The sequence below is a fragment of the Motacilla alba genome, chromosome 2, assembly GCF_015832195.1.
Source record: "Motacilla alba alba isolate MOTALB_02 chromosome 2, Motacilla_alba_V1.0_pri, whole genome shotgun sequence".
In the NCBI taxonomy this organism is placed as follows: Eukaryota; Metazoa; Chordata; class Aves; order Passeriformes; family Motacillidae; genus Motacilla; species Motacilla alba.
Window position 1 is genome coordinate 65,421,376 of NC_052017.1, and position 22,523 is coordinate 65,443,898.

Consider the following 22,523-nt stretch of genomic DNA (forward strand, 5'->3'; position numbering starts at 1 on the left):
TGCTCATATCAGCATTCAAATCAGAGAAAGATCTCAGCTGAATATGTAAAACAATATCCTTTCAGCACAGACTTGGAGCAGGATGTGGGCTTGCAGGAGGAGGTCTGCTCTTTATGGAGAAAAATCATTAGGCATGGCAACTCATCATTGCCACTGTTGTATTTAAGACAATCATACAGTAAACCGTACCTAGTGTTTTTTCCATTTCTGTAATTTTCATACACTAGTTGTAAATGAACATCTCTTTTAATTGTAAAGCGTTCAAATGTGCCTGCACACTAAAAGCAGAGGATTATGTGAAAGGGAGCACAAATGGGAATTATGGGATAAAGTTAAAGTCTGTAATTTTTGATCAAAATTATAATGGAGGCAGATTTGTGAGGCAATGCTTTACTGACAGAAAAAAAGAACAGGGACTCAGAAAGATGAAATAGATTTTAACCTCTGGCCTGAACATGATTTTTTTGGGCAGCTGTAACAAATAAATTCGTTGCCATGACTCAAGTTTTCCCTATCTGCAAAACAGACCTAAAATTAGATACCTGCGTTGTGGAAGAGTAAGAGGATTAAAGGAGTAAAGTTTCATGAGGGAATTTGAAAAGGCTTTACAAATAATAAAAACATTCTGTGCTGAAATTGACAAACATTTTTAAATTGAAGAAGAATGGGGGAAAACCACAATAAAAATGTCAGTGTTTCCGATTGGTATTTCCTTTCCATTTCCCTTCAGTTGTGTCCCAATTTGCTGTCAGTATCCAAAAAGTAGAAAAAAGTTGTCAAATGCTGAAGTTTATTATGTGGCTTATGAACACTTTTCCATTGTTAATGTAAACTATTCACTTTAGATCTATAGATTGGCATAGTTCACTTTGGTTTTCACTGGCATCTCTCGTGCTACATGGTTTTATACTGGAGGGAATGTATTCCCTAATAAAATGTGGTTAGTATCTTCCATCATATCTTGGTAGCATATTCTCTTATATCTTACTGTCTAAAAGTGACTGAATCTTAGCAACTGGTGATTTCTAGACTAATTTGGAGACATCTGAACTTGTGGAACTTTGACAAGCTAAGATGTTTCTGCTTAAAGTCTCGTAATCAGTGGCAAAAGACATTTCAGCATTACATATTTTCAGTGCTCAGCTATGGTAGTCAGATGTTTTCATAAATGGCCTTGCATTCCCTTACAACACTCTCCGGATTTTCATGAGGATACCAAAGGTTTATGACCTTTATGATATTCTCAACTGTGAAGTAGTAAGCATCTGAAGGAGCACCTGGTGATTCTGAAGAAACTGCAGGTGATTTCTCTGTGAACAGCAAGACAGAAGTGAAAAGAATGAGTTCTCTGTTTTGAGACTGGAGAGGTAAAATCTTTGTTTTGTAGAAGTTGGGTAGCTCTGCAGCAGTCATTCCTCCAGAGTTTTCTCAATGCATTTTAAGCAAAATGATTCCTATCAGTCCTATCATCTTTGATCAAAATCCTGAATGAAAACATCTCTGAGTTTTGAGAAAATACAGGTCCTTGTTTATCACACCTACTTTACAGCTGGATCTAGTTTCCATATCTGTTCAAAATTACTGTCTTTGATATATATTCTTATAAAAGCATTCACCTTGATAGCAGAATACTGCTTTCCCCTGTTGACTGGTAGCTCAATTTTTGCTGCATTGTTAGAAATAATGCAGCGCTTTACAGGTTCATCAAAATGATCAGCCTATAATGTCACTAAATGCATCTGTATCACTCAATGTAATAAGCACGACTAAAGTAAATCTCACTTTGTGTTCTGCAGTATCAGTTTTAAAAGAGAGCTTGAGTTCTGTTACAAAACACTCAATTGTCTAAGTTTTTAATTTGATTCTTTTGAACAATAAATTAATTTTCTATTTGAAAGGAAAGTCAGAGAGGATTTGCTTTGTTGCCTTTTCTCTTTCATTTTGAAAAACCATCTAAGAGTTTGTGGTGCATTTTTTGGCAGAGTGCACCATCAATAATACTACCATGTGTCCAGGGTTTAGCACAACTTTACTTTCTGGCTTGTGGCCATCTCCTTAACAAGGTCATACAAATTCCAGCAGGTAATGGGTAGTGCAATTTTCAGAGCAGGTCTTATCCAGCTCCTTTAGACTTTGCTTCCAGTGAAGAGCACTCCGTTTAACTTGCCTCTCCATACCTCCCTTTGCTGTGATCTCTCTCTGCAGTTAACATGGAGCAGATAAGCCTCTCAGAATTTCAATTTGCCTGAAAAGATTGTTAACTTTTCTTGCAATATTTTTTTTGTTCCTCTCAAATGTTTCTTCATTTTTAAACTTGTTTTGTGGTGTACAGTGCATTAGATATTGAAGTCACTGGGAATGAATCTCCACATAGCAGCCAGACTGTGAAGTAGGAGAACTAGGTGGCACCAGTGGGACTAGAGATCTGGGTTTTGTTTCTAGTCCTGCTGACATTTTGCTCAGTGAGCTCTCCCTTTTCCCATCAGTAAAAATAGAGTGGGCAGGATTTTCACCACCGAAAAACATTTTAGGATGCAAAGATGGAAATTCTACGTAAAAGATTTTAATTGGCTATCTGTTTAAACCTAAAAAGAAGACAGCACTACCTGCACTGTGATGTGCCAACATGATATTTCAAGTAGTAGAATGAAGGGGAAGCGCCTAGTCTCCATGTGGGATCACTGTGGGCAGTGGGAGGCTGCTGGAGCCCCCACAGGTTGTGTCTCCATGCTGCCTCTGCTGCACCCTGACCTGGTGTGGAAGACATGCAGGAAGGTGGACCTCTACAGCACTCCTTGCATGGAGTAAGATTTTCACCAAGACCAGTGCTCCACTGTCTGTTTTAAGTTGCAATGGGGAGAGCTCCTCAGCAGAAGGCTGTAATACACTAGAACTGACCAAAAAGAGGGCTGTGTGTGTGTGTGTGTGTGTGTAAATGTTTTCCCTAAATGCTCCATTTTTGCTGAACAATAAAAGCCAAATTGATTTTGCTTCAAAGCTCTGCTGAATTTTGTGGGCTTACTTTCAAGAGGAAAGGATGTGTTTGGGTGGGGTTTTGTTTAATTTTTCTATTTTTTTGAAAAGTACTATACAACCAGATCCCTGCCATTTGTGAAGTAGTTTGACGCTGAAAATATCCAGTCAGCACTGATTAGTAGTGTCGAGTCAGGTTCTTGTCTTTGTAGAAACAATGTGCACCATTGTGTGTGTCTCGGCTGAGCCCAGACTGAAAGACTTTTTCAAGCCCTGCTCTTGACAATATGCTCTGAAATCAGTAGATAGGCCATTTGTGTAATTAGACCTCAAGATAGCTGATGAAGAAACCAGGAAAGATGTGTGAAGGAGCTGGCTCACAGCTACAGCAGAGCCTGATATCATGATGTGGAGAAGGACAAAGTGGTGCTGTGATTGAGCCCTTCTACCTTCAAACAACTCTGCTTTTCCCAGTACCTCCTGGACCAGTGGTTTGCAGATTTTAGCCACTTATTTTCTGAAGGGGCCCTCAATGTCTATAGAGACTTGAAGCTAAACCACATTTCATGCCTTCTCTTTGGGAACGCCCGTTGTCAACAATGGGTCGTTGTAACAGTCTAGACAATGCTGGTGTCATGATGAGAAACAAGTGCCTTGCAGTGTGTGCCACGGTACATGCCATTGAGAAAAAGCACTTGGTTTATTCCAGTAAAGCTCTGATTCAAGGGATATTGCAGAAATGTCTATTCCACATTAAAAAAAAAAAAAAAAGAAAAGAAAGTATGTGGGCTGCTCTGTTTTTGAAAACTTACACATTTTTTTCCTCTATTAAATTGCTTTCTGGTGATGGAAATGTCTGGGATTTTTTTTTTTTCTACTGCATCTACTTTCCTTTAGCTTGCACACCCCTGAGGTAATTAGTGTAGGTTAAAATTTACATAACTGACTTAGGGGTTTTGCAAATAGGAAAGATGGAAATTTATTCAAGGTGGTGAATAATTCATTTTAAAGCAAGTTTCCTGTTTTTTTAATCATGTAGAAGATGTATTACAGACTCATAGAGGTTTTCTGAATAGGACCTTGAGCACTGAATTTTTGATATATTTTTTTTTCTTAGTATAGGTAAAGAAATATTAACCATGACTCATTGCACTTTTCCTGTTCAATAAGATTTGAATAAACTTAACAAATTTATTAGGTAGATGATAGAGCTTTTTAAAAATTATCATGACACACTGTGACAAATATTTTACTAGGATCCAGAAGAAATAGTTTTAAATCATATTCCCATTGCCACTTCAGAAGCAGAGATGGAAAACAGTGCAGTTCATACAGAGAAGCCTGATTCATATTTTCTTTTGAATATTCATTATTTAATTAAGATTAGGAAGATAAACAAGGGTGTTGGACAGCTGTGGGAGTCTGGTAATGAAATAAATTTTTTTAAAGAAAACTTCTTTACTACTGGCTCAGTGTAAACCTGGAGTGGTAATGTCTGAATGTTGCTACAATGTTATGGCTCCTTGATATTTTACATGAAGTGAGTTTACTATTTCATCTTATTTCTTAATCTAAGTAATCACCTCAAAAATAGCTTTCACAGACATCACCAAGAGCTATGTCCTGGAGAAAAAATGTGAACCGCACACTACTCCAACTTTCTGAGCTTCAGCTTTAACTGCCTCTGCCCAAAACTTGAAACCTCTTGCAATGTTCCCTGGTGATTGCAGCCCGTTGGACTGTGGGAAGTGTCACAAGGTGGCTCTGACAGCCCTAACCAGACAGCGACCAGCTCTGCTGGAGCAGAACTCCAGAGCAGAGCCAGCTCCCGGCCCTTCCCGGGAAAGTGGTGTAGGTGGCGATTTACCAGCCTGGTGAAAGAAAATCAGTGCCAGTAGGGATGGGAGAGAAATCGGTCCTGCACTACAGAGACTTAGTAAATTTTAACAAAAAGCTGTCCAGGAGCAGGAGAGCTTGGTTCTCACCAGTGGAGGGGCAGTGGTGAAGGAAGCATTGCCCATGACACAATTGCAGTATGGAAAAATGGAAGGTCTCATTTCGAGCTAGTTCAGTCATGCCACCTTTGCAATTGTTTGTGTGTAATGCTTGACCTGGAGGATTAATTGCATCCGGAGGATAGCTTTTGGGACTGCCAACAAATCACACGGTTCTTTAAGGCAATCATGTTGTCTCTGCTTTAATTTTACAGGGTTAAAAAAGTTATATTAAAAGCTACATGCACAGGCTTTTGTTGTTTTTGTCTGTTTTTACACTCTGATAATTTTCATTTTGGAAATAAGTAGGATGCTTTGCCTTAGTCTTCAACAGATATTTCCAAGCTTCCTTGAAAACAGCCAGAAATTTGTCAAAAAATTAAGAAATTTGGAAGAAAGGAGAGACTTTAACAGCCAGATATGGAGCCCTGATGGGGAGTTTTTCTCCACTGACTGTTGCATTGTCTCCCTACCAAAACGACTTTTTGCCCTTGAGGCTTGATGAGAGTAGAAGTGGAGCACAGTTTCACACTGTTTAGATGACAGTCTAGGGTACACAGTAGGATGCCTTCTTCTGTGTTGGTAGTGTTGTATTCATATTTTATGTTGGTCTCAGGGACACCCAGTAGAAGATCCAGACATGACAAATGCCCTTGAATGTTCAGCAGGATCTCTGAATAGTGCAGGTCATGGGGAAGAATTTTGTTTTCATGAGTGTACAGCCCTCAGCAGTTATTGTTATGAGTTTTTGCACAGAGAACACAGCCTAATACATGCTGATGCTAGCTTCTAGATGGAAAGACTTTTTCAGCTTGCTGTGCAAAGGAAAAATAACTTCAAGCCCTCCAGCTTCATGCCAGAGAGCTGCAGAACTGTTGGGGGAGAGGACTGCTCATGTGAGTTAGCCTCCCACGCGCTGTAACCTCTAAAAATGCCAACCCTTCTCACCAAACATTTAAAAACTTCTGTGGTAAGACAAGAAAGACATCAAGATTTGTAGCAGATTTAAAGCAAGGCTTTAAGATGTGAGTTCTCTGGTCTATGCCTAACTACTTTGTGTGCTGTTTTGTTGTGTGTGTGTATGCAAACAGACTTGAATGTACGTATGCCTACATGTGACTGTCTGATTAGGTCTTGTAATAATAAGGACTGTAGGACACTACTGTGTAAAAACATACATTGCACCAAAAAACTTTTAAAACAAGATGAGAGCTCAGTTTCTCCTGGAAAGAATGCAGTAAACATGGGAAAACACACAGAAAAAATGTTATGGAAATAAAAAAAATAATAAGTAATGGTGGCTAAAGTTCCTTATTGCTTGTGAAAAGCTTCAACCAGAAGACCTAAGGCAAACCTTTGGAAAATTGCACATTTATAGCTTTTATTTCTGTGTTATTTCTGTACACTTGGAAATAAATTCCGTTTTTTCTTTTTCTTCTTGGCATGTGGGACTCAAAGCATAAGAGATCTTCTCAGCACAAGAAACAAAAGTGGAGAGCCAGGATTCATGAACTTTTTCAAAGGTATGTCAGATAAAGGCTACTTTGTACTTCCATCTAGTGTACTTTCCTTCTAAAGATCTTTCAGTTTTTTACAGATATTAATGAAGGGAACTTCTTCCAAACAAAGGACCTCAGGACTTGAAAAATTAAGCCTGTGCATTTGAAAGAGGTCTCTGTTTTGGATTACCTCTGTTTTCAGATACCCAGCTTGGACTATAGTTTTTAAGTGCTACACACAGTGCACTTCAAAAGGTGACCAAATGGCTTGTCCCAGCATCCTTCATCCTTGCCTCTGAATTAGTCTGAGAGAGTGAAGGAAAAAAGAATTGGAGCAAAGTTTTTGTGATCAATGACCTTCAGATAAATACATGCATTGAATTATCTGTAAAGAAATGAACAGATGAAATAAAAACCCTCATGAATAGAGCAAAGGAAGCCATGTTCTGCTGTGACAGCTGATAAGCATGCTGCTGAGCACAAAAGAGGCCTAACTTCACTGAATAAATTTTGTCTTCAATCTAATACCCAGAGAAAGGAGAAAGATGGTGCAACTAGGAAAGAAATCAAATGTGGTTATTTAAATGTTTGATGTTCAGTAATGAAAACTGTTTACCTTCATAATTGTGTATTAGTAGCTAATAAAGGCAATAGATACAGTAGTTTAAAAGTAATAAAATCAACAACAAAGTGTATTTAATTTTAAATTGAATTGCAAGCAAATGGGTGTCCTAATGAGCCCCTGTGTCAATGCAACTCTAACCAAATTAAGTGAAATAATTTCCATCATGAGAAGCGAAGTAAGTACAAAGTTCCAAACAACTTCTCTCCTTGAGAATGCTTTAACAACTTCTCAGATGTTTCGGATCTATGAGTTAGTTAGAGCCATTCAAGAGTCACCTTTTGTTATACTTCTGTTCAGGACAGCTGGACCCAAGTTGATGTGATTAAAGCTTAGGGATAAAACTTCAGATATGGTTGACCCTGTGCTTCACATGTTCACTTCTTAGCACTTGAATCTTGTCATTATTTCTCATCAGTCCTGGTTTGGACAAAATTTCCATGTACTTCATTGCCACTAGCATCCAGACAGACCTTCCAACTGATTCAGTTATTGCTTAGGAATTTATGTGATACAATTCTACTATACAGGAATCTGGAAAACAGTTTAGCTATGAAGCTGTGGTAATTTTAGTGATGTACATATGTACATATTCAAAAGAAAAGAAATAAGCAAGGTCTGAATAGAAACTGATTTGTAGCAATGTCCTATGATCTGGCGGCAGGAGCAGCTGTTTTAGAAGAGGGGAATTTGAAGCATATGTTACCTAGGTAGTATGCATGCATGAGTCTGGGATGTTTAGCATGGCTAATTTTCTTAATGAAGAACCATGTTACATGTTAATCTTTACAAATGTGGAGACATCTCATATAATCACCTAGCACACAAAGGAGGAAAATGGGAATGATGGCACTTGATTCACTTGCGCTTGAATTTTTCAAAAGCAAGTCAGAAAATACAGAAGGAATGCTTCAGAAATGCTCAGAAATGCAGTCCAGAGAAATGTTGTTGTTGGTTTTAAGTCTTGATTCTTCTCTTCTTCTCTTTCTCTCCTTTTTTTTTTTTTTTTTGACCGAACACCAAGTGATAGCATTTTCTTTTGTGGCTAAAGACTTAACAGATTGCATTTGCTTGGGAACCTAAAACAGCCTATTCTCTGATGCCTGTGTGGTATACATCCCAGTTCCCAGTCAATCCTGCATTGCAAGTGCATCTGATGCAGTGGTTTTTCCTTTGCTCCATGCAGCTCCTCTCAGGAAGCTGCAGAGAGTTCCCTTGACCTCCAGCATGGCTCAGAGCCAGCCCAGAGACATGAACAGCCTGCTCAGCCTCCACCTTCTGAGACCTACCATGTCTTTGGCTGTTCCTGCCCTGGCTCCACCTGCGAGTGTGGCTGGAATATCACCAGCACTGGTGTGACTGACTGACCCTCCCTGGCCTCCTAAAGCACGTTGTGGAAGCAAGAGCTGACGTGTTTTGAAGCCAGCAGAGCATCTACAGATGTTTTTACTTAGGGTCAATAATATTTAGATGCTGATGACACTTAGGAACAGAGGAATTACTCATGGTTCTGTGTCTGTTGAAAGATGGGATGGGATTGCCAAAGCATGCAGCTTTATAGTACTTATTGTAAATGACTTAGTTTTGCATTTGCTCCTGCTGTGTTCTAGGAATGAGGTTTTCTCCATAGGGTACTCTGCCTTTTGTGTATCCTGTGCACTAAGAAGGGCAGCATTGAGTTATCCAGTGTTGGGCTATTCTTGCACTATTTGCTGATATTCTGTGTTGCTATAGTACCTTTCTTCAAAAACAAAAACCCAATAATTTTATATATTACCCCCCCAAATCACTTTTAATAAAAAATAAGTTAGCATGTGAATAACAAGGAAGGTTCTGTGGTTCATGTACACCTGAAAGTTTGTGTATGTGCATGTATATAATTTGTATATATAGCTCTTGTCCTGTATATATTCTGAAGATTTATAAATTATGTAAGATATACATATAAAATTACAAGACTTTTTTTGAAAAAAAAACAACCAAAAAGTATTTTTTTAAACAGAATTAATTATTTTTAGTGGATTTGAGCAACCTAGGCCCCAAAGAACTAGTGTTTTCCAAAAACCTGTCCAAGTTTATTGAAGCTGTCAGTCAGTTCTCAAGGTGGTGACAGAGGCAATGGCTTCCTACTGAAATATTTTTAACCTGGACCCTAAGTCTCAAAGCCGGAGTTGATTACAGACAGGCAGTGAAAGCCGGGGTTCCTTATGTTGGCCTGTAACACAGACTGACAAATAGTGGTCTTGTTTTGTTTTGGTGGGGTTTTTTTTCCTTTCTTTTTTTTTTTTTTTCTTTTTAATGCTGCTTTTTGAAGCCTAGGTATTTCTCTGCTTTAGCACACTCTTGTTTCTCCTGGTTGCCCTGCAAGTCTTATGGTATGTTTATCTTTTTTCCATTCTAAACTCTGCAGAGTGGGAAGTCAGCTGAAAACAGAGCAGAGTGGAATTGAAGAAGAATTGGTAGCCAGCATTGGTAACCTTACAGATGTGAATACTGGATTAAATGGAGCTGCAGGACCTTGTGGGAAGGTTAGATTCTATATGAGTGCTCTTTTCCCTCATATGAGCTGCTAAATCACTGGATTGATTGCATTGCATTATTATCTTTTGTTTTGTTTTTTGTTTTTTTTTTTTTCTCTTTTCATAGTTTAAGAGGATAGAATTTAGCAGGTTTCAAAATATGCTTTCCAGCAAAAGTAACCATATGCTTAAAGAGAATGTCTAAAGCTATTAATGATGAATCATTTGGGCATGGCAAGAGTTCTTCAAAACAGTTTGTCAGTGCTGGCCAAGCAAAGTCTTTCAGCAGGAGATGAGACAGCTATGCCACCATGCAAATGAGACAGGCTTGAAATATGATGAATCTTCTATCTCCTTTTCCTACTCGACTGACACTCGCTTTGAGGAAGGTTGTAAATGCAAGAGAGATTGTGGTATAATTCCTCAGACTGGCGTTTCTGCCCCCCAGTCACTATTCGATTATCTTCCAAATTGCTGTGTTTCAGAGAGATAAAGATTTTTTATGGCTTGCTGACTTGAAACAACCAGAAGAGCCAGAAAAGAGATGGCTAACCGGCCATGCATAGTAATTCCATTGGTAAATGACAAAATCTTTGTTTGTATGACATTTCCAAAGTTACTACAGAAGATGAATCTAAAATACAAAATGTCACATTTGGCATGCAAAACTATCACAATATATTTCAGTATAAAATTCATAGAGGCGTTTAATTTAGAATGTGTTTAATAACGAAGGCTGCCTGCATCAGTAATCCTGCCTTGAGGTTTAAAAAGATTGTCTTATTTATTCATATAATGTTAATTTTTTTATATACGATTCAGAAACCAAAAATATTAAGGTTAAATCTTCATTGTTAATTAAGATTTTCTAATTAAGCTGAAAATAATTGTCATTCAGATTAGTTGTTAAGTATGGTTTGTGTTGAGAAACAAAAGAAGTTTAACAAATTCAACTGTTTATTTAACTGCTTAATTTAATTCCAGAAGCTTTCTATCTATATGGAAATATGCTATCTCTTCCAAAATAAATCCAAGACAGGATTAAAGAAGAGATTATTAGCTACTGTAGGCTTAAGCTGTGAGACCACTAAACCTAGTAGTCAAGGTAGCCATATGATTCCTAAGTGTGGCATGGGCTTTGATATCCGGTTGATTAAAAGAAGACCTAGCACTAGTCTTTTCTCAAAATAATGCAAGAAATTGATTTATTGGGCAAACGAGAAACAACAATGCTGATTTTAAGCACTACATAATTTGTTGTGGCAGAAACAGTTTTATCCATTCAAATCAACACTGGAGCCTAACTGGGAGTCCCTGTTGTGCGTTGGACCCTGCAGATTGCATTTGAGCAGCACCAAAATATCTTCTGGTACAGTGGGACAGACCCTATGTCATTATCCAGGCAAAGCTGGGTAAAGGTCATGCCATTGTGCCTATTCCCCTCCACAAACCTCCACGCTGGGAAGCTCAGCATACAAGGAAAGCACCAGAAAAGCATTTCCTTGCTAAATATTCTGAAACTCAGACAACATCTTGTCAACAGCAAGTGGCAGATGTTTTCTTTTGTCTGGACTTGGAATAAAAGTGCCTGTAGGGAGTTTTTATTAAACTCTACACGTGTTGCACTTTGATTACTATTTTTAAGAGAATCTGATTATGATAATCAGAAGGTGAAAGGATAGTCTGCATGTTACACAGCACTAATAGCTTTGGCAAGGCTAATAATTAGTACAAAAACATGGCCTGCCCTGTCTTTCACTCTGTGCCTGCAGCCTGCTCATCACATCATGTATTGTGCCGGTCTTGAAAAGCCTGCTGTATTTTTGAAGGTATTGTTTTGCAGTTAATTCTGCCTCATTATTGTAGGGTAGTGTCTTCTGGTGTCATACTTCACCAGCTCCACCTTCCCCCCAAGGATGCTGAATATTTTATTAGTACTATTTGTATTGTTTTTTCTTTTATCTGCCATCTCTATGACTTTTGACCTCCCTAATTGCAGATCCTTGGTAAGCAGTAGGTAATTGCAGGTTGAACAAGAAGCGTGTTGTCTGCTTTTCAGTAGTTATTTTCTGGAAGAAATTTGTCCTTGCTAATTGTATGGTTAAAATGAGCCCAGCCCAGATCAGTAACTCTGAGCCTTCTCCCTAGGTTGACTTCTCCAAGATGCCACAGCCACTAGAAATTCGCCTCAGATGCCTGAGGGGAGTCAAAGATAAGGTCCCTAAAGGCCTCTACACTCTCAAAGTTTCAGTCCTCAGCCGCTTAGGTGGTGCCTTGGTGGAGTGGCCTGAAGAGGAGGAGCAGCCTCAGGCCAGGACGACGCGGCCTGTTAGTCACGGTGGAAACTTCTACAACACTGAAATCTACTTTGGACAAAGTATCCAGACAGTAAGCAACACTATATAAATATGCTGGTTTTGCTTTGAAAGTTAAAACACATCCGGCCTTTCTCCTTTAGGCTTATATATTTAATGCATTCCATCATGTTAATAATTTATTTAATAATTTAAGGTGCAATTTAGGAAGGTGCAATTTTTTTCCCCCTAGGTTAACCCTCATCACTCTCTTTAAGGGTGCCAAACATATGCTACATCATATAGTGTTGTCAGCTAATTTTAAATTTTACTTTTATTCTCTCTTATCTATGCAGCTTGTCAGCTATGTAATTTGATTTCTGTAAAGTAGCTTTAGAATAATAAATGAATGAGTGGGTGTATATAAACACATGAATGCCCAAATCCTTCTGTGAGTTTTTAGCTCCATTGACCCCCATTTGCCAAAAAAGCAGCATTTGGATTATTTTGGAAGGAGCCCAAACACTTGAGGCTCTATTCTGTCTTTTGCAACTGAGGCACACATATTTTCCTGCCTAAGCACGCTGTGCATGGCAGGATTGTTGTGTGTCAGTTGCTCACTGTTGTAGCTAATGCCTGGTGCTGGTTGGAACACTGGTCTCCTATAAACTCTCTGGCACATGAAAGCATCTTTACAGTTTGAAAAACAATCTTAATCTTTCTCAGTGCGGGCGTTTTATTTATTTATTTTTTTTTGGTGCATGTTATGAGGCATTGGAAGAACAAGAAATGTTTTCTGTTTTCAGTCTCTTATTTTGTGATATGACCTGAATGGTGGATTTCCTCCTCCACGTGTTCTGTTGTGTAGATACAGAACAGACAGACAGCCCCTATCCCAAAGAGCTTTCAGATAAAGCAACTTTCATGTGTGGCGCTGATGCCTTCAGTTACTTGCAGATAATCATTTCAGATGTTGGGTTTGTTATACATAAAGTGCTGCTAAGTCACATTTTCTGCTTTTTAATTGTGTATCACCGGTAATGGACAATAAACAGTGTCTGTAAATATTATTGGTGCAAAAGGAATTGCATGTCTAGAGAGGGAAACTGTGAATGGGACATTCAAACATGATGTTAAAACAAACCCAGGCATCTGTCAGAGAAATCACTGAGCTGTGATTCCCTCCTAGGCAGGATGCACCCATCCAGGTTACTTGCCTTGAAGTGCTGTCTTGAAAGGAAAAGACTGGGTGCTAGGACTGAATGACTTAGCATGTCCTGCTTCTTACTTTCAGCATCACTTTTCTCCTAGGTCTTGCACTTGCAAGGTTTGGCGCTTTCAGGTTTGCTTCAAAATTCACTTGGAGCTTCACAGTGGACATTTAATTAGCATCTTCACCAAACTTCATTTTTAGACTAGTGAACTGGGGTGCAGGAATTGGGCAAGTTCCCTTAAAATACAGGAACAGGAGATGTTGGATTCAATGACCTTCTGGTAATTCCCTATCTTCATTACTGAATGATGTACAGAAAAAGCCATAATTTCAGAGAACCCTCTCCACCAGCTCATTTTGGAGACACGGGGTGTGTTGTACCCTGGATGACTCTACCTTTCTGTTATTCCACCTTGGTAGTGGTTCACAACCTTAAGGTATGTTTGAGAAGAAACTTTTGGTGTGTGTGCTGAGATATGAGGCAAATTTTAGGCTTCAGATGGTTAGCATCTACCCTAAGACTTAGGGTAAGTACTGAGGTCTTAGTGGTGAGCTCCATGTGAGCATCTGGGTTTGAACAGAATCTTACACACAGCACTGCTGCACTGGGATATATTATGGTGTGAGAAATAAAAGTGCTCACAAATGAAGAATATGCTTTTGTTTCCACCAGCCAGAATAATAATAGGAGTTCAGTGTAAACATGGTGAAAATGAAGACATGCATGCTTGATATTGAAGGAAAGCCTAATTTTAACTAATATATTAGAGAAATTGTTCCAGAACACTACATCCTTCCAAAAATAATAACCCTGTCATGTCGGCAAAGTTGGTGTCAGCGTGGGTTACCTGCTGTGTACAGAAAGTGCTGGTCATGTAAGTTAGATCTGCCTCAGGGCTAGTCTGACTTGCACACCCGACCTTTCAAAAATGTTTTTTGTTCATTAATCAATGTTCTTTGCTCCAGCTTGCCAGCTTCCCCTCTTTCCACTCCTTCATTGTCCTCCTTTTTAGTTTGTCAACCTACCTCCCCCAGTAACCTCTGACTACATACTAGACAGAGGCTCCTAATAGCTCCAGTTGAATTTTATTTATCCTTCAGTAAGGCCAGACAGTCACACAAGTCATTTTTTTTTTAAATTACGCTGAAAGAAACATGTACGAATGCTTTGGATTGTGGTAAAACACAATTGCTGTTTCAAATGACTTTTTACAATTTTATGAATAGCAATGAACTGTATGATCTGAAGGGAACTTTAGACTCAGCATTTTTAGGATATTTTCATGTATCTAGTTTATGTAAGTGGGCTTTAGGCTTTGATAGATTAAGTCTGTATGGTTTAGGCAAAGTGAGAGCTATTCTGAACTTTCACCTACATTATAAAACAAACTCAATGTGAATTTGAGATTAAAAAGTTGTGGTATAGGTTGACTGGTGGTGAAGAAGCTTTGTTCCTAAAATTCTGATATATTTTTGCACTGCCACGTTTTTCTCAGGTCTGGAAAGGAAGTTGAGTAAAGAGAGGATAGGAAAGGAGATGAGATGCTTACTGTGCATAGAGTAAGGCAGTTATACAGCTAGGTTGTCCTTGGCAGCACCTGTACAGATGTGGCTGCATCATCTTTACACTAGAACAAGGATTTTACAAGTATAACTTCCTTATTGCTGTCTCTTGGTGGCTAAGATCCTACTAATAGGTAAGACCTAAGCAGTCAGTAATTATTTTTGATCATGGTGTATTTAACACCGTGTTTTACTCTACAGGATTATGTCCCAGTGTTAGCAAGTCCAGATTACATTTTTCACCTTAATGATGACATGAAGAGCACAAATGAGTTGCAGTATGCAAAAGTTCAATTTCACTTGTAAAAAGGAAGTGCTTGGGTTGTTTTTTTCTTTTTTATTTTGTTTGTTTTTATTTTTTTTCCTGGCTGGCTTTTCTAAAGTTCAGTAGACATTAAAAGAATTGTATGAAACAATTGCAACAATAAGAACAAATCTTCACTTTTCAGAATCAAAATATTTATTGGCTTCAATGGACTAAAACTTGGAGTGTGGTAAAAATGCTTCTCTTCTTTTAAAAAACTATTTTCAGCTATAATTTCAATTATCAGGACCAAAATATTTTGTTGAAAATTGCCTACAGGGTAGGAACCTTTAAGGAATATATTCCTATTTCAATTATTTGCAATTTCTGAAACACTTTTTTTTAGAAAAAAAATATTGCCTTTTAAGTGGAGTTTTTATTCAGAATGGGAAGTTCAGATAGGAAATTTTCAGCTATTGTGAAGGGCACTGTAAGCCAATGACAGTGCCTGCAAGTGACATTTAAAAAACATTCATTATGCTGTCCAGTCACCTGGGAAGTCAGTCCAGCACTGCTGAACAGAAACAGGGACAATTGTGTCAGGGCTGAGCTCCCCTAACTGGTTTTTAACCCTGGTCTTGCTGCATCCATTTGTCATCACTCCTTATTCTGTGAGAGCCTTTCAAAACTGGCACTTCAGCAAAAGAGATGTGAGATCCACAGGTGTGGAAGCACTGGTGCTACACATTTTCCCCAACATACCTGGAACTTGGGAAAGTTCCAGGAATCTGTTCATATGCATGAAAAGGTACCATTGCTGACAGAAGAGTTCACAGAACTGAGGATTTTTAAAGAGTATATCAACTGGTTAATATTTATGTATCAGCACGGTGAGGTACTAGCAATATTATAACAGTAGCTGGGTACCATTTTGTTTTACTTGAGGGAAATTCAATATGAATAAAACAGCAACTTTTCAAACATGACATTTAATCCACTCATGTAAATCATACCAGGAGATCTATTATTCATTATTAAAAGGGCACCATATTTTTATTATACTGAAAATGAAACACAAATGCTGTGAAAAATTTAGTGCCTTTTCCTGAAGTTTCAGGACACTTATCATGCAGTCATCTAGCAGGGGCTGACACTCATTTTAAAATATAGCTACAAAATTAATAAATTTGAACTCTTTTGCTTGGAACAAGAGGATGTTCTATTTCACTGAATGAGGGATTTATTATTTATTTAAGCCTTCCTAAATACTTCAGATGGCAAATTCCTTTGATAATGTTCATATTTGGAGTTATATTTGTAACAAATAAAGTTCATATCTTTGTTGTTATTAGTCATTTCCAGCATTTTCTTCCCTGAAGTGCATTTTGAAAACTACATATATCAGAAACTGATTAACATGACCTTAGGTATTAATTCTTAAAATATGATGAAACAAACAGTTTCAAGGACATTATTTTCTGTGTGTCAGCAGCTGTCTAAGGATTATGATGATTTTAATAATTACAAAACAAGGTATCATTAAGCAAAGTAGACCACAAACTTCCCTTTTCCCCCCTCCTCATACCCTCCTGGTTTATTTTATTCTTTAGTGAAAGGCTGGCACAAGTAAAGAACATCTAGCTCTAGGACACTTTATAGGACATAACATAAGAGTTTTATACAATACAAAAAAAGATAGTGCTTGGCAGTGCCAGAGGACTTTGAAAATGAAAGCCACTTAAATTTTCTCTGGATGCAATTATTTGTAGTTGGGATGAAAAGGTGCTACGTGAACCTTTTGGTAAATTCAAGAACTAAGCTTATACAGACACTTGTATTTGTTTGAAGACTGCAGTGATGATGTTTTTTTTTTTCACAGAGAAGGAACTCATATTTTTTACTGCTTTTATTTTGTTTTTCTGAGTTTGTTTGGGGGTCTGGTCTTTGATTGCCATTTGCTAGATATTTCTGTCACAGCTCCTCAAAATGCACATTCTCAGAGCAATTCTTAGAAAGCTATTACATATTAGAATCTGCTGTGTCTACTTTGCAATTTATTTACATATCTAAAAGATAACTACTTATTCCAAATTTTGTTTTTTGGTGATTAATTGGAGTTACTTTTCACATGTTGTCTCGTCATTGTGCTCCAGTGGAGGTTTTTCTTGGAGACACCTGCTGGAATGCAGTATGTGTGCTGGATCATCATAAAGCAATGCAGGCTGCCCAGAAACCTCAGAAATTTGACCTATGTTACAATGCATCATATCTGACTAGAGGAAAGTATGTAGCCTGCTTTGGTAAATCTAGCAGACATATGTTAAACATCAAAAGTGGCTGGGGACAGCATTTTATTTTGGACCACTCTATGGTTTATTCCCCACTTAATTGGAAATTATATCTGTAAGAGAGCTTTACGTGAGCCATAGGACACAATAGTTGTAAAAAAAAGTCATACATTATCTAGGGCAAACCAGCAGGAAGGCAGAATGCAACCTCTGCCTGTATCCTTAGCTCCACGTGAATCCCAAACAACAGAGAACACCAAGAACAAATTATTGCCAGCCCCAACAAAAAATTCTGTGATTGGAAAAAAAGAGCATCTCCATGACTCACCAGAGTTGACAGTCTGGAACTGTGAAAAGGGACTTAAACTGTGTTTTGGTCCAGATTTACAAGTCATGAAAACCAGCAAAACACCTTCAGAAAATGCTTTTATTTTTTTGCCTCAACATACCTGGTTTTAAAGAATTTCACTTTTTAAATAATTATCTGCAAGCTCAGAATGAGCAGGGTAGTTGCAAAGCTGTACTACAGAAATGGGAAGAGTACTTTATGCAACCAAAGAAGAAAAAGTGATCCTGCTTAATCATGCAATTTTTAAGCAGAGCACACGAGGAAAAATGATTTTGTTTTTGGAGGTTGCTCTTCCTCTCCTCTTCTGGACTAAGAACTGGACTATCCAGGAATGTTGAAGGAGCATGAACTCCAGATTGCCACTCCTCCCCTTGCAAAGTGAGTGTTGCTGCATTCGTGGCTAGACTGAAGCCTATGGTTGAACAGATTGCCATCTGAGGTGTGATGAGGAATCCAGAACAGCATCAGGGAAGAGCCATGAGATGGAGCAGCTGCTGGACCAAGAAAGAGAGGAAAGCTGCCTGCTCCTCCTCTGGAGCCTGGGGCAGGCCGAGCAGCACTGCTGCGTGACTCAGCCCTGCATGCCAAACGAGCCACGTCTTCATGAGACTCCTTGGCTCCAAGTGGTTTCTGGGCAAAGTACGTGTTCTCTTGACACAAAAGAAATAAACTTTGCTGTATCATGTCTGTAGTCCATGTTATCCTGGGAAACTCATGCTCTGACCGTGCTGAAATCAGTCTCGGGGATAAATAAGTGAAATGGGAGTGTCAAGAGAATGAACTGGGGTTCCTGCTTCCTTCTCACAAAGACAGTTTCTCTCTCACAAGATGAGGTCAGAATCCACCCAGGCCAGTATATCACCAGAAGCACTCAGGGAGGCAGGAGCTGGATGTACCATACATTACTACTCCCTGCTGGTCCAAGAGCAGAAAAGAATTAGCAGCAGATGTGCCAGGACAATTAGCAACAGATGCAGAGGCTAAAGCTCACAGAATGCAAACATTATTCCTCTATATTAGGGAAGATAAAAGGCCGGATTCTGGTCCTCTGGTGTAAGGTACTTGTGCATGAGATGCTGCTGGAGCTAACTATGGGCTGAGTTATCATTCCTAGAGGAGAGGCAGGCAATGGGGAATTGTCTTTGCTCTGGTAGCATGGGGGAGGGCAGGTGTTTGCATTGGGGCATTCGGTGTGGCGTTGGGAAGACACTGGGGTGATTTGGCACAGCATGCCAGCAGGAATCCTGCTCTCTGCCACCAGTGAAAACAATGAATAAATTGCCTGCTTACAAATACTGCTGCCCTGTGCTCCTGGCAGATCATGAGCCTGAGCTTGTGTGCTGTGGCCCAACAGCTTCTGGTCCATAGTCTACTGCTGTCAGGGAGGCTAGGTGCCAGGAAAGATGGTGGTACTGCTTAAAAACCTGCAAGCTGCACAGAAAGGAGTCACAGAGGGAGTCATTTTACCTGCGCTAAGCTTGAAAGGCCTATTCTCCTAGAGAACGGGGGAAAAAAATAATTGTGGGGAAATTATTGGTATGTCACCGTATGGTCCTCCTCTGATTTGTGTGTTATTTTGTATTCAGATACCTGTTTGAAGACAGGCAGTGATGGAAAGCTGGGGAAATAAGTTTTCAGCTATTCCAGAACATTCTGGTGATAGATAGGGACTTTTGGAAAAAACCCTAACAACATGATATTTTATTTTTACTTCAGTCCAGGTTTCTGTTTGCTCCCCTCTGGCCTTTTATAAATTTCAGAGTTACACAAACACTTCCTAAGAATGCCCTTCTCCCTGCCTGTATGTTGGCCTTGCACATAAACAGGGAGAGCTTGAAATCTGGTTGTGAAAGCTCCCCTTTAATTGGGAAATAACAGCCTCATCTCCAGCACTATTCATTTGACATAGTAAAGTAACTTTTCTTTGTTAATGATGGGTGCTGTTTCCTATTTAAAAGGTTTTCTACCCATGTTTTACACCAGTGACATTCATGTGCTGCTGTTTTCATAATCAGAAATGGGCTGTTAGTTTATATGGCATTTTTCAAGATTCTTCTCTATAACAAGTAAATATTGAATTGCCTTCGTATATTTTAATTCACCTTAATTTGAGTTGTATTTATCAAATTTTTGGGTGATATGAGTTAAGTAGTGTGACTTTTGTCCATTATTTTTTCTGAATTGAAACCATTGGAAGGTGCAAAGGAAAGAAGAAAAAGTTTATTTCTTCTCTGACAAGGTTAAAGCCCAATACTAAGTCAGACAAAAACCCCCAAAAGCTCACACTGGATATGTTTATTGAAATATTCAAATAGAATTCATTCTCTCTATAGAGTGAAACTACGGTGGCATATGGGGAAGTAAGATATATTACAATAAAACTGATATAAAACAGTTGAATTCAGAAATAGTGGCAGGAGATAATTTTAGTTCATTATGATTTAATTCAATTAAATGCAACACTGTTAACTGCAGACTAAGAAGTATTACTTGTGCCTGTGCAGGCACACACAAGCATTATTTATTCTCTGCCGCATTTCTCTTAGCAGAAGAAATTACACCAGTAAAAGGGGTGTGCTCGATGCTTTCATAGCACTGTAAAACTCTCTATGCCTCACAGACCTCAGTGGAAATTTGACCTGAGCAAGGAGAAAAATTGAGGTAAGGTGCTGGAGAGTAGACCCCTGAAAACCCAGGAAGATGTCCTTAGGTAGTATATGCTCAAGTGTTGGTGCAGGCTTGTGGATCAGTTTACCAGATAGTGCCTCAAATGAGGTTGGCACCAGCAGGGAAAATATAACTGCTAATTTTATTTTTTTTTTCTTCAGAGCCAAAAATGTCCATCAGAACAAACTGCTCTGTTTGAGCTGCCTGTGCCTTGTCTATCCCAGGCACTGCTCTGAGTCTCCTGAAAGAGAGAAGTTACTGATCCCTGTCCTCCTCCTCCTCCACTTACCTGAGCTGTTCCCTGCTCTGTACCTGAGCACAAGAGCTCAAACCCACAGAGGCACAAAGGCATTCAAGGTCCATGGATTTCAATCTGAGCTATCTGCCTAAATGCCTTTGTGCATCCATGCCTAAGGGCCATGCTGGCCCAAATCCCAACTCAGGCTCACAGCCGAGGAGGAGGCTAATGAAGGGCAGGTGGCACAGGACCGAGCTCTCTCCTCTCTCCCAGGGCTTTCTGACCCTGCAGGTGTGGGATGGTGAGCTGTGACAGAGAGTGGGTTTCTTGTGGCAGTGGGAAAAGGTTTAGCATGGACCCAAAGGCACCTGCATGAATGCTTGGCATGATGGCATAGAGTAACAGGTAGAAACTTGGCTGGGATTTTTGTATGGAATCAACAGAAAGAAATTTCTTATTTGTCAGGTATGTTTTATTTGACTGTGTAAGCTGAGATGTGTGACACTGTCCTACCTGGGTCAGGCACCCAGTGCTCATGCTTAAGGATTCCCTATAGTCTACAATCTCAGACCCTGTAGAGACAGGTGTATTATAAAGTCCTTGCTTGTGTTTTGTGATTATGTGTTTCCATCATGATGTGGTTTAAACACTCAGCTCCTGTAGCTGCAAACAAAAGGATGCTTCCAGTCCCAAAGAGTGAGTCTGCAGTTTAGGTCTAGGATAAAAGCTATAGCAAATGAATCATAATGGTGAACCAGAAACAAAGAAATAAAATTCTAATAGTGATAATGATTACCCTTACACCAGCTGCTTGACCACTGTCTGTTTATATGTAAGCTATCAGAAGAGCATGAACTGTTGAATTATTCTTAAGACCAGAGTCAGCCTGGGAAGCAAGAGAGAAACTGAAAAGGGGGCTGTGATAGAGCAGTGATTTCATCTGTGAATGCTTTGGGATTGTTTGATATTGCAGGTAACTGTCTTTGATCACAGCCTTATAACCATCACCTTTAATTTGTAGCACAGAGGTTACTATCTAGCACCCAGCTAGCCAAATGAAATGTATGGCTTGATTAAGGATCTCTTTTGTCAGTAATTTGTGCCTAATGTTTTTAGCTTTCCCACGGGCTGTTACAGAAAATGGTAAATCTGGTTTAAATGAAACCTGATACTGTTAATGGTTTAATAGCAGCTGCCACAGGGTTATGGCATTTTTCAACAGATGCTTCTGGTTCATTTTAAGCCTAAACTAAGTCTTAGAATATATTTACATAATTAATATAAAGTACACGTACATAATAATGACAATATTTATAATGTTAAAATATTTCCTTAAATGACTTTGCTGTTATCCACTCACAATACAAAACTTGAAAAAGGCAGGCATGTTATTAGAAATAATAATTTATGTTCACCTCTTCAAAAAAAGTTGTAGATGCAGCGCAACTGTGGGCACTTGTCATCTCCTAACATGGCAGCTATTGGTGTAGGCAAATCCCTTGGTGCTTCAGAAAAAGAGACAAAAACCTTTGCTGCACCTGAGTTATGCTTGTTATCTTACCTACTGTTCAGTCAGGAGTATAAAAGAAGTGATGCTTGTATTCAAAGATATACATCAAGAAAGACCTGTGTGGAGATGTTTACTTATATACAGAAATATTTGAAGCAGTAAAGATTTGTGGATGATTATTGGCTGCACAATGTCATCTGATTGAGGAAATCCCTGCTAATTTAAGAAGACTTTGGCATTTTAGGCTGTTCATAGTGGGTGGTTGGTTTGAATGGATTTCTTCCATTTGGAGGTCTTATTCTTGACTTCCAAGAAGTTCAGAGGGTGTATCCTACAGGATATTCAGAGTGAGAGGATGCTGCTGAATATTGTGGCCTTCTGCAAGTACCCGTCTGTTCACAGTGAGGAGAGAAGGGGAAAAGGCTCCTCTTTCTCTGCCTTGGCTGGAAGGCAAGGTAATGTTGGGCAGGCAAGCGTACCAAGGCATTTGCTGCTATGAACTGTGAAGACTGAAATGGGAATGGTAAAACATGAAAAACATGCAAATAAC

The 22,523-nt window shown here is 39.0% G+C and overlaps 1 protein-coding gene across 1 annotated transcript in view; it reads left to right on the forward strand.

Moving 5' to 3' along the window:
• LOC119697541 overlaps nt 1-22,523 on the forward strand; it is a 177,535-nt gene that overhangs the window by 53,169 nt on the left and 101,843 nt on the right. Inside the window, exons 7-9 of the mRNA XM_038128415.1 lie at nt 6,426-6,490; nt 9,499-9,616; nt 11,756-11,995. Of these exons, the coding sequence (XP_037984343.1) occupies nt 6,426-6,490; nt 9,499-9,616; nt 11,756-11,995 (423 nt within the window). The remainder of the gene's footprint in view (nt 1-6,425; nt 6,491-9,498; nt 9,617-11,755; nt 11,996-22,523) is intronic.